This window comes from Ictalurus punctatus, chromosome 9 (genome assembly GCF_001660625.3).
Source record: "Ictalurus punctatus breed USDA103 chromosome 9, Coco_2.0, whole genome shotgun sequence".
Classification (NCBI taxonomy): Eukaryota; Metazoa; Chordata; class Actinopteri; order Siluriformes; family Ictaluridae; genus Ictalurus; species Ictalurus punctatus.
The window spans coordinates 9,488,647-9,505,000 of record NC_030424.2 but is presented as its reverse complement, the minus strand read 5'-3'; the positions used below and the strand labels follow the sequence as shown (position 1 = coordinate 9,505,000).

Sequence of the window (16,354 nt, the reverse complement as noted above, 5' to 3'; positions counted from 1 at the left end):
TTAAATGAATCTCAGAATGAGTCATGCATCTGTTTGCCTTATAAAACTTTATATAGGGATGTTATCTCATACACAAAGGAACAAAGCTGTTCCCAATTTCCATTCTTCACTCTTTCCATCCAATATACCATATGTTGCATTTTTATTTTGATGTCATGTTTAAAAATATATGTACAGCACTACTACCTATCCTTTTTACAGTGTGCCATAATCCCGTATTCCCAAAATATTTCCATGGAATACTTTTTTAAGTGTACCATTTGTTTAAAAAAAGATTGTTTCTCATAAGGGCATTTGGGTTCAGTCAAAAGATTCATTTGGGATGATCAAATCCAGATTTAAAATGGAGGGAGTTACATAAGATTGCTATAACCTGGGAGTTACATAACAGTGGCTTAATAGTCACAAAGGCATTCTGACATTCTTTGGTCTACACGGAATGTTTGGAAAGCAGTTAGTCTTCAGAGGTGAGGCTTTATGAGCACTATTTCTGCAAAGAAGATATAATGATAATATAATATCCTAAATGTCATAAAAGGAGTATGGTTAGAAAAACATAGATTTTTTTTTTTTTATGAGAAAGTGGTTGTGTCCTTTAACATAAAGTTGTAAAAAAAAATAATAATAATAATTCCTGCGAGAAACTAGAGAAGCTAGAGTTAATTAATGTTGTTACATAGTTAGTTAACCTTCTAACCAGATCAACATCCAGCCCCAGATATCATTCACAAAATCTCATAAAAACTACAGAATTTTACATTAAAATCTATAGAGCATTAACACAACCCTGTACCATAAAATAGAAAGTACGGAACCAAACTAAAGTACACCTACTGTAGCTGTACACGTATATTACATATATTAACAGTAATTGGTGAACAGTCTGTGTTACTAAGGAAAATTACAATAGCTCTGCAATAACTCAGAGTATATTCACAACTGTTGTTTCAATTAACTTTCAAGATGCCAAATGGAAATACAGAATGCCAATAAAAAAGGCTTTAGCTTTTAAATTTCATAATTAGGAGAGTTTTACCAGGGTGGTATCCTCCCAAACTCATGGAGTTATCTCATGTAATTGTTTCCTAGCCCAGCAGGAAAATTCCCCAGTCTTGTCTTGCTGAGGGAGAAATAGGGCTCCCACGACACCAAGAAAGCACAAATAAAAAACTATATAAGATTGCATAAAATTGCTATGGTAAAATCTGCACTGTTGAGGAGACTGCATCGACATTACCTTGGGTGACACTGACTGTAGTGCTGAGTTATAGATTTTTGCCACTGCATAGAGCAGACAAGTATTTCAGGGCATAGTTGCAAGTTGATTGTTCTGCCAAACAGCGATGGAGTTGACCAAATCCCAGGACATCTTTGACAAATACTTATACAGCCTTGCTCTAACTGCAGCATGATGTCAATTTTGACACTGGTCATGCATGGGCCATGGAAAATCTGCAGCCTGTTCAGAAACTTCTACTGTGGGGTGTAAAGCTGTCAACTGATGTGACTACAGGGCCTGCTAGGAAAAAGAAGGCGAGCTACTTTGTGGTGTCATCAAAAAAAAAAAAAAAAACGGCAGTTGACAGAGGGTTCATTTGCTCAGCCCCATGGAGAAGGGAAAAAAAGTGCCCTTAGGGGCGGAGGAAAGTAGGAGGAACTGGCAGCCACCATGGGCCTAATGCAAGATCTGTTAACAGATCCATTATCACATTCTCTAAGGTTCAATGTGCACAGAGATCTTAGATGCGAGACACAGCAACAAAGCATGGGAAATTGGTGATCTGATGACACAAATGAGAAGGCAAGTTTAGCTGGCTCAAATACCACTGTCAGAATCTACACCATCCCACATCCACCTTAAAGCTCTAAATGTAGTTTTACTTAGCACTGTGGCATAGCTAAAACCTTGGATTCCAACGTCGCCTGAAACAACTTATTTGGTGCTGAACATTGCCTCTTTGTGTCCAGGCCCACATGGGCTGTTGTAATTTTGAGGTCAGCTGATAAAAGCTAATTCCACTTCATTGCCAGACATTACCAGAACCTCCTTGATATGTAGGTCAGCTACAAGTGATTTGAGCCATGCTCAGTAATTTCCTGTTACCACCCATTAGACTCTCTTGACGGATGCTGAGGGGGAGATCTCATGCATTATTTTGAGGGGGCATTCCTACAGGAACTTACAGAGGGCAACCAATTCCAACCATACAAGGCAGTGGAGACCACTAACCTCATGACTCAGCATCAGAAGTGTGGACTTACAAGGGCGATCCACTCCACCACTTCGAGGCCTACTGCTGTGCCGTTATACCCAAGAGGGCCCAGCCTCTTGGATACAGTACATATATAGTACTGTGCAAAAATCTTTGCACATGCAAAGAAATACTGTAAAGCAAAGATGCCTTCAGAATTAATATTAAACCACCATCCATCCATCCATCCATCTTCTACCACTTACTCCTTCTTCAGGGTCGCGGGGGAACCTGGAGCCAATCCCAGGGAGCATCAGGCACAAGGCGGGGTACACCCTGGACAGGGTGCCAGTCCATCGCAAGGCACAATCACATACACACTCACACACCCATTCATACACTACGGACACTTTAGACACGCCACTCAGCCTACCATGCATGTCTTTGGACTGGGGGAGGAAACCAGAGTACCCGGAGGAAACCCCCGCAGCACGGGGAGAACATGAAAACTCCACACACACATGGCCCGGCGGGAATTGAACCCCGGACCCTGGAGGTGTGAGGCAAACGTGCTAACCACTAAGCCATAATATTAAACCTTTCTACAAAAAAAATACTATATAGAGCACTAAACAGTAATAGATAAACAAAGTCAATATTTGGTGTGATAACCCTTTTCTTTAAAAAAAAAAAAAAAAAAAAAAAAAAAAAAAAAAAATTCAGTCGTCTCGGCTACAATTTGTGAAGTTTTATAAGGAAATTGGCTGGTACGTTTTACTGAGAATCTTTGAGGATCTGCCACAGTTCTTCTGGAGACTTTGATTGCCACACAAGTGGTTTGTTATGTAATATGTGCTTTGTTTATGGACATACAAACATATTTTTCTGCAACATTTTTCTTTAAATTTTTTTTTCAAAATATAATTTTTTTGTACTGACTCAATAATGTAGAAGTCATAAAATAACTTTGTGCTTTTGTTATAGATGTTTAACAAGAAGCTAAGATGAAGTTAACAGAAAGCTAATATGAAGCTGTCACCAGCTTTAAAAGACAGGTTCACCTGGTACACTCTACTGTATGGCTAAAAAGTAGTGAAAATAAAGGGCCCAGTCCTGTTTAGTCATGTCATTGCACCCATGTACAAAGTGAGGTCTATAAAGACAAGGCTTTCCAAGGTTGGTGTGGAAGAACTCGAGTGGTCCAAGCCCTGACCTCAACACCACTGAACACCTTTGGGATGAATTACAACACTGACTGTGCCCCAGGCCTTCTCACTTGACATCAGTGCCTGACTTCACTAATACTTTAATTCTCTAATGAGCACAAATTCCCACTGGCAGGCTCCAAAATCTAGGGGAAAACCTTTCCAGAAATGTGAAGGTTGTTATAACAGCAAATGGAGGACCGACTCCATGTTAATGTCCATGCTTTTGGAATGGGCACATAAGGGTGTGATGTTCAGTGTCCATATACTTTTGGTCATTTAGTGTAGCTTAGAAAAATGACCAAAGTGTGTACAAGGCAAGAAGGTGGAAGAGACCAGAGGCAATTAATGATGGCATTCTATAGTAGACCATTACATGACTTTGTGTCGAAGGCTTCGGCATGTGTGCACATGCATACAAGAACATATCCCAATTCTAACCATAGTGTACAATCTGTTGATTGAAATAAGAATTTTTATGAAAACTGAATTCCTAGAGTAATAGAGTTTTGTAACAAAGGACTAATAGTAGCTAGTCATCATGACTATTAGACAAGGACTTTCACAAATGTATAGCCTCTCCCTAGATAATTAAAACCATTTGGGTAACCTAGTGAACCCATGCTGTCTCTTTCACTGGCCAGAAGTACATTTCTGGGCTGTTCCATCATTGCATTTTACTTCCAGAAAATCTGACAGAATTGCTTTTGGAACGGTTAGTTAGATTTGTTTCAGACGTTTCAGCAATGGAAACATTTTAAAATGCTTGCTAGCTAAAGTCTTCTCAAGTTTTCTGTCAGATTTTAACCCTACCATATGTTGTCAGTCAGATGTGTGAAGCCGCAGCCATGTTTCCATGCTCTTGTAAAGGAACACAGCTAGAGTTTCTTAGGCCTAGGACAAAAGAGTGTGTCTGGGCTTCAAGTCAAGTTTCCAAAGTAGTCATTCAGTTAAAAAGGAAACTTGAAATGCAGTTAGCACATTCCGAAAAGAGAAATCCAATAAAACCACTTTTGCACAAGATTTTTTTGTTTGTTTGTATGTTTGTTTCTATAATTTCTTTGTAATTGTTGCATTTCGAGTCAGTGTTTCTTTAGAGACAGCATGTGTTGAGAGCATCATATGTCTGCAGATTATGATACAAAATCAACATGACTACTTGGCAGATGTAACAGAAATACACAAATTCCTTACTCAAGTAAAGGCGTACAAACTAATCTAAAATATACTTTGGTTAAAGTTGAAGCAGAGTTTTACGTTCTTTACTTATGTTAAAGTACAAACATGGAAACTATTAAATGTCCTTTAAATATGAAAGTACAAGAAATAATAATAACTGAGTGTTTTTGGTTCCTGCAACCTTTGACAAGGCACCAAGAAACATGGACAAACATTAACTAATGCAATAACACCAGCTTTTTCACCAGTTTCTCAAAATGTAGCTATCATGATAATGATGAGGATTCAAACTAGTTTGCTTGCCATAAGCTTGCTGCTACAATACAAACTAGTTAGAAAGAGGACAGAGATATTGGTGTGCTTTTGGATATTTTTCCTTTTTTGATGCAAGAGAGTGTTCTCGCATGTATGTGTACAAACAACCAATCACAAATTAAATATGTTAATTAAAATTAAACAATGACAAGGACAGAGCAAGGAATAGTGCATGGTGTATTGAAAAACACAAGGAGAAATAAACTAACAGAATATATATAAAAAAAACTGCATTCAGGGAAAAATAGCAGTTACTACTGAACAATGCAACATAGAACTAAAGAAAATAAACTACATAATATCAATAAAGGACTAAAGTAAGAAGCAACAAGAATATTGATTAGCTAATCATGAAGTAGAAAAAATAATATAACAACTTTGATGTAACTAGGCATTAGGATACCATGAAGCTAACTTGTCATTAATGACAATGACTATGACAATGACTTACTTATACCTGAAGGACAATAGGAAAAACAAGTTCTTAGAAATAAAAGCTGGAGGGGAGCAAGACTTCTGAATAAGTTTTGATACTGGGTATTTATACACAGTCCTTGATTGACCCAGTCCTGGTAATCAGGTATTAAGGAGCTACATAGACACGAAATTTATAAATGTATACATCAAGGGATCCGTTACCCTTCTGTTCTTGTTGTTACATCACTTACAGTTTAGATGAATCAACTGCTTGAAGTGGTCCACTTTTGAAATGTAGTGAGTAAAAGTCAAAAGTCTTAAATGAAAGAAAAACAGTTAAAAAAAAAATAAATAAAAAATATCTACTTTGCTATTTCCCACATTTGTCATTTAGCCACATATAACTTGTACCATGCAGTTCTGTTTCTGCTGTTGTAGCATTTTGGTGCAGCTGTAGCATGCCAAGCACACTGACTCAGAAAACACTCTTTTGACCATCAGCATATGGTCACCACATGGGCAGAGCCTTAAAGATGGACTTGTTTTGGTGGTGAAAAGAACTAGTTTAAATCTTTCTTCATTGTGTAAACCTGTGTGACAGTTGTGGTCTAACCAGTAACAGTATACCTTGTGTTTTGCGTTAATAGCATTTTGTATATTTAACAAGAACAACAACAATAATAACCATTTTTATTTACGTGTATATTGCTTTTTTCCCCCAGTTCATTTCTATCTAAGAATACCACCAACTGTATTTGTTTATTGTGATTGATGAAGTGAAGTGTTCCTTTATAAACAAAGTTATATAAATCAGAGGAATTGCAGCACAAAAGCCATGGTTCTTAGTGAACCATAATGGGATACCACATCAATTATAGGCTTATAATTCTGAATGTAGAATATTGTAAGACACATATTGCATATTCTGAAATATTTAATAATTATATGAAGATCTTTCAAGCATAAAATATACCCCCCCCCCAAAATCTTTCAATTCAGTTACGGTTCAGATGTTTGTAATGTACAACGCAGATTCTAAATGAATTTGGTAAGCCAGGTTAAAACCATTTAACCAAGTAATTATATAATGAGCACAAATGTGTAGAGATTGTTAACTGCAAATATGTTAAGAGCTTAAAAATTAGCTCACCCAATATGCTTTGTGACAAATTTTTGGATTTCATCATTCATTCATTCATTAATCTTCAGTAACCACTTTATCCTGGTCCAGGTTGGATAAGATCCAGAGCATATTCTGGGAAGACTGAGTGCGAGTCAGGGCATCATTTCAGGGCATCATGCACACATACATTCACACACTCATTCACACCTCAAGTTAATCACACATGAAGCTACTGGCGTGTTTGTGGGAGGAACCCATGTCAACATAGTGAGAACATGCAAAACTCCAGACAGAGAGTAAGTCGAGCTCAGAATTGAAATGGTGACCCTGGAACAGTGTGAGCAATGCTACCTGCTGCATTACCATGCTTATTTAGTTAACTATATTATATTCACGTGACTATATTTGCAGGTTAATGGCTATGCTCAAAGGTTCAAGAGATGTAGGGACATAGAATATGATATCACTATTACAGCATTATTCCCATTTCACAAAAGATTATAAATCTCAGTTTGAATTTGGCTTAACCAGAGAGGTATTGAAACATTGGTTATAAATCATATATTTATTTTTGGATAGAAGAATGTGCAGTTGAATGGGTTTATTTGTGCTTTTGCATGTGGTTCATGTTTTTTTTGATCTGTTAAAAACATGTGTTTATGCAGTCTAACATCGCTCTCCAAAAGCAGTTACAATGCCCAAGCTGATATTCTAATACTATTCTAATAAATGAGATCTGTGAATGAAAAGCACATCAGAGCACATCCTTTGTATATTTATTTATTGTGAGGAATCTCCTTTAGCTGTTAATTTCTACAATAATTCCCATCATTTGTTACTGTTCATTAATTTTCAATAACCGCTTTATCCTGATCAGGGTCACAGTGGATCTGAAACACTGGGTGTGAAGTGGGAATTCACATTGAATGGGACACCATTCTCTCTCTCTCTCTCTCTCTCTCTCTCACTCACACACACACACACACACACACACTCTCATTTTATACCTAAGGGCAGTTAAGAGTTGCCAATCAACCTACTTTATTTTTATATTACAGTATATGTTCTACTGCTCACCTGACTTATTTAAATCAATATGAAACACAGGATTCTTTGTCTCATTCAATGCATGTAGCATCTGTTATAGTTTAAACTTGACCGTTCATACCTGAACCTAAGTTTTTGTCATGGCTGCAGCTGTCTTAGTGTTTCTGTTTGTTGAATTAAGTGTTGGAGTTTTGCATACAATTTCAGTGCTCTGCCTTAGCCACTGGTGAGCTATACAAAGGTGTAGTGTTCTGTACACTGGACCCTACAGGTTTAATATATCCATTGGAAGGGATTGTGTGTGGAGAGGCTTTGGCTGAGATCCTCCTTCCACGTGGCAGTAAGTAAAAGCCCAGAAGTGGAGGGGCAGACTATGTGACTCATGCTGCCTCTGTTTTTGTTAGAGTTGCGCCAAACTTCCAAGGCTCAGGTTACATAGTCTGATTCTTGGGGCACTCAGCACAGCAATACAAAAGCTCATTTTATATCTTAATATCTTGATTAATATTTAGAAGTATGCAGGGCTTTCAAGATGCAAACACTTCTTTGGAAAAACATTTAACAGGATATGCAAAGGAATAGCATAACTGGAAAAAAAAACTGGTATTGAGTGGTATTATTGCAGAAATTTAAAACCATCCCATGATGTTTACAGTGAAGAATACAGTGAAATAAAATAAAAAAAAAATATTTAGGCTTTGTTTTCACTAAGTAAAATAGTTCCCCCATAACCCACAGAACATAATATTTGTAGCTAGTAGATGTCATAACTGATCCCAATCTATTTTGTTTGTAATGGATTGAGTTCCCTTAAAACTGCAGTCACTAATTTTAGAAACAGAATCATGGGTAGTCAACCACTGTCTTTGACTCTCTCTATTTGTTCTTCTTCAGTTGCAGTGGTCCTTCACTAAGTTTAAAAAAAATAATAATTGTTAAAACATTTTATTAGAAATTGTCTGACACACCTATTCAGCCTAAACATACGTTTTTAAAACATAAGGCAATACACAACATAAAAAGTATGATCCGATCTTTAAAAAAATAACTACAGTCATTGGGATAATATCAAAAGTATTGTCATGCTTTAATTAAAAAAAAATCATTGTTATAATTAAAGGTTCAAGCCTGAAGGGCTGAAACCCTATTGTAATTGTAAGGATTTTTAGTATTATTATTCTTCCCTAAACCTAACTGTGCAGACCAAACCGTAAGTTGTAGAGAGCTGAAACTTTGAGGGAAGGTAGTCCCCCGGAGTACTACAGCACCACAATGTTTCAGCCTGATCGACCAGATGGTGGTGCTATAGTGAGAATTTTTAACTTTTGAACCGTTGTCACAGACTCAAGTGTCTTATATCTATGAGCAAAATGTATATTTTCGATTTCATTTCCGTCATTAAAAATTTTCCGCCTTGGATTTTTTGGAAAACCTACTTTTGTGAACTAGTCCTAGGTTTTTCGTCAGATCGAGATGAAACCTGTGCCAAACAATTCTATTACGTTTCTTTACAATTTATTATCAAAAAAAGTTTGAACTCGAGATAGCTACAGTATGCGAAAACACAGGAAGTAGGCATGGCCACTTTTATGTAAATAGGTATAATTCTTGAATGAAATGAGATATCTTCACCAATCTTTGCATGCTTATGTACGAGGCCAATCTATGTAAATCAAAAATTATGTGGTTTTGCAACATGGTGGTGCTATAAAGAACCCATAAAAGTGGCTGTAACCATGGAACCGTTGATCCGATTAACTTCAAAATTTGCATGCAGTGTCTGTCTCAACTGGCATCGGTGTCTATGAGGACATTCATGTATTGGCCGATCACAGCCAATCAGATTTCAGCAGCTATCAGACAAGGTTAACAATCGCTGTTCTGAACGAAACTTGGTGGACATATTTGACTCTTGGTCTAAGAGGTTTGTGCAAAGGTTTTTTAAAAAAATCAACCACTGGGTGGCACTATCATGATTTTTGTAGGTGTTTATGGTTGTAATATATATTTAATGATACCTGTTCTCATTCTAAAGAACTTTGTCCAAGAACCATTTGGGTCTGTCAAACTGTTTGGTAAATATTTCAGATAAAACCTACTTTTGTGAGCTATTCATAGGTTTTTTGATCAATATCAAGGAAACGTGCTACAAGATTCTCTGGAGTCTGTTTATAAATAATTATCAAAAAAACTTTTCGATTTTATGTGTCCATGGCATGCTAAAAGTAAAGGTAATTGACTTGGCCACATTAGGTACATAGTAATAATACTTAAACAGGGAGATATTTTCACCAAACTTGAATTGCTCATGTAAAGGCTCAGTCTAAGGTCGCGTGACAAAAATTGCTAAGTTTGGCCACTAGGTTATAGTAAAAAACAACAACAACCTTAAAATGGCTGTGTAAATAAGTGTATATTATTTGCTGTTTCAGACATACACATGTTCTTTGTATCATCTGTTAGATCTCCTCATTCTGAACAACTTTGCCTCTAGGAGCACTGCTGTCAATCAAATTATTTGTTAAATATTTGAGATTATTTTAAAAACAGGCTTTTGTGAACTCCTAGGTTTTTCGCTCAACTGAAACAAAGCTATTGCAGGACAATTCTTTGGACTATTTAGATCAGTAATTATCAAAAATAGTTTAACTTTTAATTTGAAGTGGGCGTGGCCTCTTTGACTAATGGCTACAACTCTTAAACGGAATGAGATATTTTCACCAAGCTTGGTTGGTGGCACTATAACAGAACAAAACTTTAAATAGGCACTAAATGTGGAACCATTGGTCCAATACACATGATAAATAAATCTTGTCCTTCTCCAAGGCCCAATCAGCGTATATGAGGACAATTGTGAATCTTGAAAAACATGGCCGCCATTGGTCAATCAATGTTCAGCAGCTATTAGACGAGCTTAATGAAGGCTGATATTTCTTAAAATTATCTTAGTTTTTCATTGATTTTAGGTGCTTATAGGATTGCATAATATTAAGTAATATCTTTTAACATATTTATGGGCCAAAACGGCTTGAACCTCGATAATTGCTGCTTAAATTGTCATTTTTGTTGCATGAGAGGAATAAAACACTTCAGCATATGCTCATACTTTAAATAAGTGTTTTAAAAAAAAATCAAGGTGGTAAAGGCATCACATCATGCTGCCATTAATTATTTTCCTTTAACGCCATTTCATGTTCTATTCCTTACATGGCTGGGATGGATGGATGTTGTTTTGTTGCAGATGTAGTAGACTGAATATATTTGCTTTGGTATTGCTAACTTTCGAGTCCTGGTTCATGACACTGATGTAAACACATGGCAGTTGAGACCCAGTTTGAAAAGGTGTTAACAATGTTATCTCCTCCTCACCTGTTGCAGTATCAAACAGACCCTGTCTAGAATCCACTCTGTGTGACATTGGGGAAAAGCAACAAGAACTTACTCTGAAGTGCTCTTATTTGAATCCATCTGTCTGTTACAGTGCATGTGTGAGCAGTAAAACACTGTGGTTATATGGTTGTTTGCAGTATATTATACACCACATTTTGGAATCTGGGACCTGTGTTTGGGTCCTGGAGAAAATCAAATCTAAAACTGATGTTTCATTCACTCTGTCAATGCTCCTAGCCAAACTGAAGTACAAATGAGACAGAACACAATATAAACCTAAAGCTAAGCAGTTAGGGGTTGCTCAGTATTCCAAAAGTTGCTCTGGTAGTCCTAGGATTTAAGCTCACAACCTTCTGAATACTGAATACTGCTGTTACAACATCAGCCTCATTTAGTATTTCCTACTATGAGATTGCAATAAACCAAATATAATTATTAAACCTATAGTTAGACATTTATAATAATTCCAGGCTCCAAATTTTCATATTATATTGGCAGATTGTTTGGTTCTTTTTAAAATTGTTACATAATTTGGAATTATTAATAAATAATTTCAAAAAAAAAAAAAAGGCTTAGAAATCTTTTAATAGGAAATGCTAGTTAAATTTGACAATATTCCAGGCATTTCCACTTTCTAAGATGTCTTTATTTATATATATATATATATATATATATATATATATATATATATATATATATATATATATATATATATATATATATATATATATATAATATTACAGTTAATATAGAAGAACTAAAATAGGTACGGCTAAAGTTTGGGTTTGAACCCCTAATGGGTTGATCTCATTTGAACCTTTATTCAGAAGGATTGCAAATGTCTAAATAATCACTACACCAATCAATAGATTGAGAATAAGAATGAGTTTTGTACAAGCTGCTAAAAGTATATTTCCTCATTGTTTTTTTTTTTTTTGGTACATGTTGTCTTGGTCTCTGTGTGTGCATGGGAAAATCTTTATGAAGTATATATTGCACTTGACCGTGGCTCTGAGTAAGATCCCTGTAAATTTTAGGTTAGGGTTTAAATTTAGACATCCTAGCCTTGCTTTATGAGACCGTGAAATGCCACAAGGCCTCTTTAAATGAGGGTGTTGGATAAGAAACACTACATTACAGTAAACTAAATAAACAGAATGATTTCATTGTTTACTTATTCATTTTGGATTTTTTTTTTTTTAACCTTTTTTAAATTAGCAGGGATAGTGAAGGAGAACAATCTGCACATAAGATCTTTCAATAATCAGAACCATTTGATTTAGTTTTTCTATCTTAGATTATGAAGTGTGTTGGAAGATGAACTATAGACCCCTCTGAAAGTGCTGGAACAGCAATTCTAAATGTCACTTTAGTTAATTTTAATATTTGGTTGCACATCCCTTGCTAGCAATAGCTGCACCAAGCCAGCGACCCACTGACCTCACCAAACTGGTGCACTCTTCTTTTGTGATGCTTTTCCAGGCGTGTACCACAGCTTCTTTAAATTGTTTGCGTTGGGGGCTTTCCTCCCTTCTCCTTTAGGAGGTGAAATGCATATTCCACTGGGTTAAGGTGTGTTGATTGACTTGGCCAGTCTAAAACCTTCTACTTATTTCTTTGTGAGCAGATCCTTTCTTTATCCCCACTTTTGATTTTGGTCTTTCAAACACTTTTGTAGAGGTTAATCTTCGTTCCAGAACTTACGAGGTTCATCTCTGTATTTCTTTGCCAATTCCATTTTGCCCTTCCAATTTTTACTGCTGATGAGTGGTTTGCAAATTGTGGTAGGATCTCTATATTTCTGTTTTCAAAGTCTTCTTTGAATAGTGGATTGTGATACCTTCACCCCAAACTGTTGTTTTTCTTCACAGCTCTCACAATGTTTCTACAACTGTTGTTTTCTTTGGCTTATCTGTTCCATGTCTGGTTGTTAGTGCATTAGTGGTTTCTTTCTTTTTCAAGACATTTCAAATTGTTGTACTGTCTATGCCCAGTGCTCGTGCAATGGCTCTGATTGATTTTTCCATCTTTTCTCAGCTTCAAAATGGCTTGCTTTTCTCCCATAGACTGCTCTCTCTAGTCTTCATGTTGGTTCATCTTTTTGAACAACAAGCACAGCATTTACTTGCAAAACCCAGGGCTCAAACCAAAAATAGACATTCAGAGATATTAATTGTTTAAACAATTAAACTAACAGGGTACACCTGGTCAGCAAGAAATGTTCCAATATTTATGATCACCAAACAAAACAGAAGGTGCCGTGCTCTAAGTTGTTTAACTACAGTGGGGGAAATAAGTATTGGACACGTCAAAAAAATTTTCTGTAAATGTATTTCCTATGAGGCTATTCACATGAAATTTTCAACAGACATCAGTATTAACTCAAGAAATCCAGAAATATAAAGAATTCACAACATTAAGGTCCATAAATAAAGTTATGTGTAATAAAGTGGAATGACACAGGAAAAAAGTATTGAACACGCTACCTGAAATTTATGTCATACTTGGTGGAGAAGCCATTTTTGTAATAACAGCTTCAAGATGCTTCCTATATGAAGAAATTAATTGGCCACAGTATTCAAGTGTGATTTTGGTCCATTCTTCTAAACTTATTGTCTTTAAATCTTGTTCAATTATTGTCTTTTAAAAATTGGATTCAAGTCAGGTGATTGACTGGACCATTCTAACGCCTTGATTTATCTTTTTTTTTTTTTTTTTTTTTTTTTTTTTTGTCCGAAACCAGTTGAGAGCTTCATTTGCTGTATGTTTTGGATCGTTGTCCTGCTGGATGGTTCACCCACGTCTCATCTTCATCATCCTGGTGGATGGCAGCAAATTCTTCTCAATAATCTTCCGGTAAAGGGTTCCATTCCTCGCTTCTTCATTTATATGAAGTCTGCCAGTACAATGCGACGAAAAACAGCCCCACACCATGATGCTTCGACCTCCAAACTTCACTGTTGGTTTAGTGTTTGTAGGGTGATGTGCAGTGCCATTTCTTCTCCAAACATGGTGTGTAGTATGACAGCCAAAATATAAAATTTTGCACTCGTCTGACCAGACTGCACTCTCCCAGTATTTCATAGGCTTCTCCAAATGAGTTGTAGCAAACTTTAAACAAGCTTCGACATGCCTTTTCTTTAGTAATGGAGTCTTGTGGGGTAAGCGTGAGAAGGGGAGTGCATTGTCAATTGTTTTCTCTGTGATGATGGTACCTGCTGCCTCCAAGTGTTTCTGGAGCTCTTTCCTAGTGGTCCTTGGCTCTTGGGCTACTCTTCTGACTATTCTTCTGACTCCCTGGTCAGAAATCTTGCGAGGAGCTCCTGTGTGTGGCCGGTTGATGACGGAGTGATGTTGCTTCCACTTGTGGATAATGGCCCCAATGGTGCTTACTGGAAGATTCAGAAGATTTTGAAATTCATCTGTATGCGATTCCATGAATATTTTTTGCAACAATAAGGTTGCGAAGGTCTTGGGAGAACTCTTTCATTTTACCCATCATGAGATGTTTCTTGTGTGACACCTTGGTAATGAAAATCCTTTTTATCCATCGATTTACTAACCCAGCTGATATTAATTTGCACAGATAGAGGGTATAATTACTCATGGATTTCAGCTGGTTCCTTGCCTTACTTTGCCTTGGAGAACTACTTTTTCTTAGCATGTTCAATACTTTTTTCCTGTGTCATTCCACTTGCATCGGGCACAGGGCACAATCACATACACACTCATACACCCATTCATACACTATGGACACTTTAGACACGCCAATCAGCCTACCATGCATGTCTTTGGACTGGGGGAGGAAACCGGAGTACCCGGAGGAAACCCCCGCAGCACGGGGAGAACATGCAAACTCCGCACACACATGGCCCCAGCGGGACTCGAACCACGGAAGTGTGAGGCGAATGTGCTAACCACTAAGCCACTGTGCGCCCCATTTTTTATTATTATTATTAATTATTATTAATAATTATTTTATTATTATTATTATTATTATTATTATTATTATTATTATTATTATTATTATTATTATTATTATTATTCAGCAAGGCCCCCAACTCTCTCTGCTCCAGTCCTCTCTGCTGTATCATGGCTGACCCTGTGCTCTGACCCCAACTTCCTGGCATGCAGGGGTATGCGAAGAAAAGAATTTCACTGTGCTGTAGTGTGTATGTGCCCAATAAAGACTCATCATTATCATTACACATAACTTTATTTATGGACTTTAATGTTGTGAATTTTTTATATTTCCAGATATCTTGAGTTAATACTGATGTGGTGAAAATTTCATGTGAATAGCCTCATTGGAAATATATTTACTGAAAAAAAATGTTGACATATCCAATACTTATTTCCCCTGTTGTAGATGTCGGAAATGAAAACTGAACTTCTGATCTATCATCTCATTTGAACTCCAATCTAAATGTCTTCAGTGTTTTAGCATAAAAAATTTAATTGACCTTGCCATTCCAATACTTGGGGAATTTACTTCCGATACAGTGGACTGTATGTATATTCCTTTGTATATAAACCTAATCTACCTGTACATTATATTTATAAATTTTTAACCTTGCAAGAAAAAAACAAGGCTGGTTAAGACATTTGCTCCTCTTGGCAGACATTGAGTTTGAACTCACAGTCTTACGGTTACTAACACAGAACCTTGACTGCTGTGCTGCCACTGCACATACTATAGATTTAAGGCTGAACATTTCATACCAGTTCTGATAGCAAGTGTCTGATAGCAAGTGAACTGAAAAGGACAAAGTCACTTCATTCTGACTATCGTTTGAGTGTAGAAAACACTTTTGAAATTGATGTCATGAATATGCTATATATTTGGATTCTGTGATATTTTGATTTCTTAAAAGTCCTGCTACATAGTATTATTTTAAGCATTATGACATTCATCGTAGGCAGAGAGTTGGACAAATTCTAGTATTATTCAGTAAAGATTTAGAAAATCATATAAACTATTCGTGAAAGTTAACAAAGGTGTTTTATCTCCTGAATCAGGACAAAAAGGCTACAGAACTGGGCGAGAGGGTCCTGCGGGATATGAAGGAGTCAAGAGAGCAGGAGGAGTGTCCAGATGAAATCCAGCAGCAGCTGCAGCTCCTCACACAGAGACAACACCCAGATGTGAGTTTAAAGAGGCTATGCTTCATTTAATCTATGGGAAACACACACTGAGTCACAGTAGACACTTGCACTGTAAATATGTGCTGAATATAATGCTGAAGGTCTCATTAAGTGTAAGACAAAATGCACATGTTGGGTTTTTTTTTTTTTTTTTTTTTTGGATTGTTTGTTCATTTTAAACCTGGGCCATGTTCTCATACACGTCATCATGCCTAGGTTTATAGGTCAGTACTGTCTAGACATGATTTACCACTAGTTGGAAATGCTGGGAAGGTGGGAAAGCCCTAATTAACACCAGATCCAATACTGCTATGGGTAATTGGCTTTTAACCATCCAAATC

At 36.6% G+C, this 16,354-nt stretch overlaps 1 protein-coding gene across 6 annotated transcripts in view; it reads left to right on the top strand.

Annotated features, from left to right (window-relative positions):
- fsip1 (fibrous sheath interacting protein 1) overlaps positions 1 to 16,354 on the top strand; it is a 52,223-nt gene that overhangs the window by 18,948 nt on the left and 16,921 nt on the right. For all 6 annotated transcript variants that reach the window (XR_008397058.1, XM_047157570.2, XM_017477014.3 and 3 more), the window contains one exon: positions 15,888 to 16,013. Coding sequence is in view for 5 of the 6 variants with exons in the window: in XM_047157570.2 (XP_047013526.1) it covers positions 15,888 to 16,013 (126 nt within the window). In the remaining variant the exon portion in view is untranslated. The remainder of the gene's footprint in view (positions 1 to 15,887; positions 16,014 to 16,354) is intronic.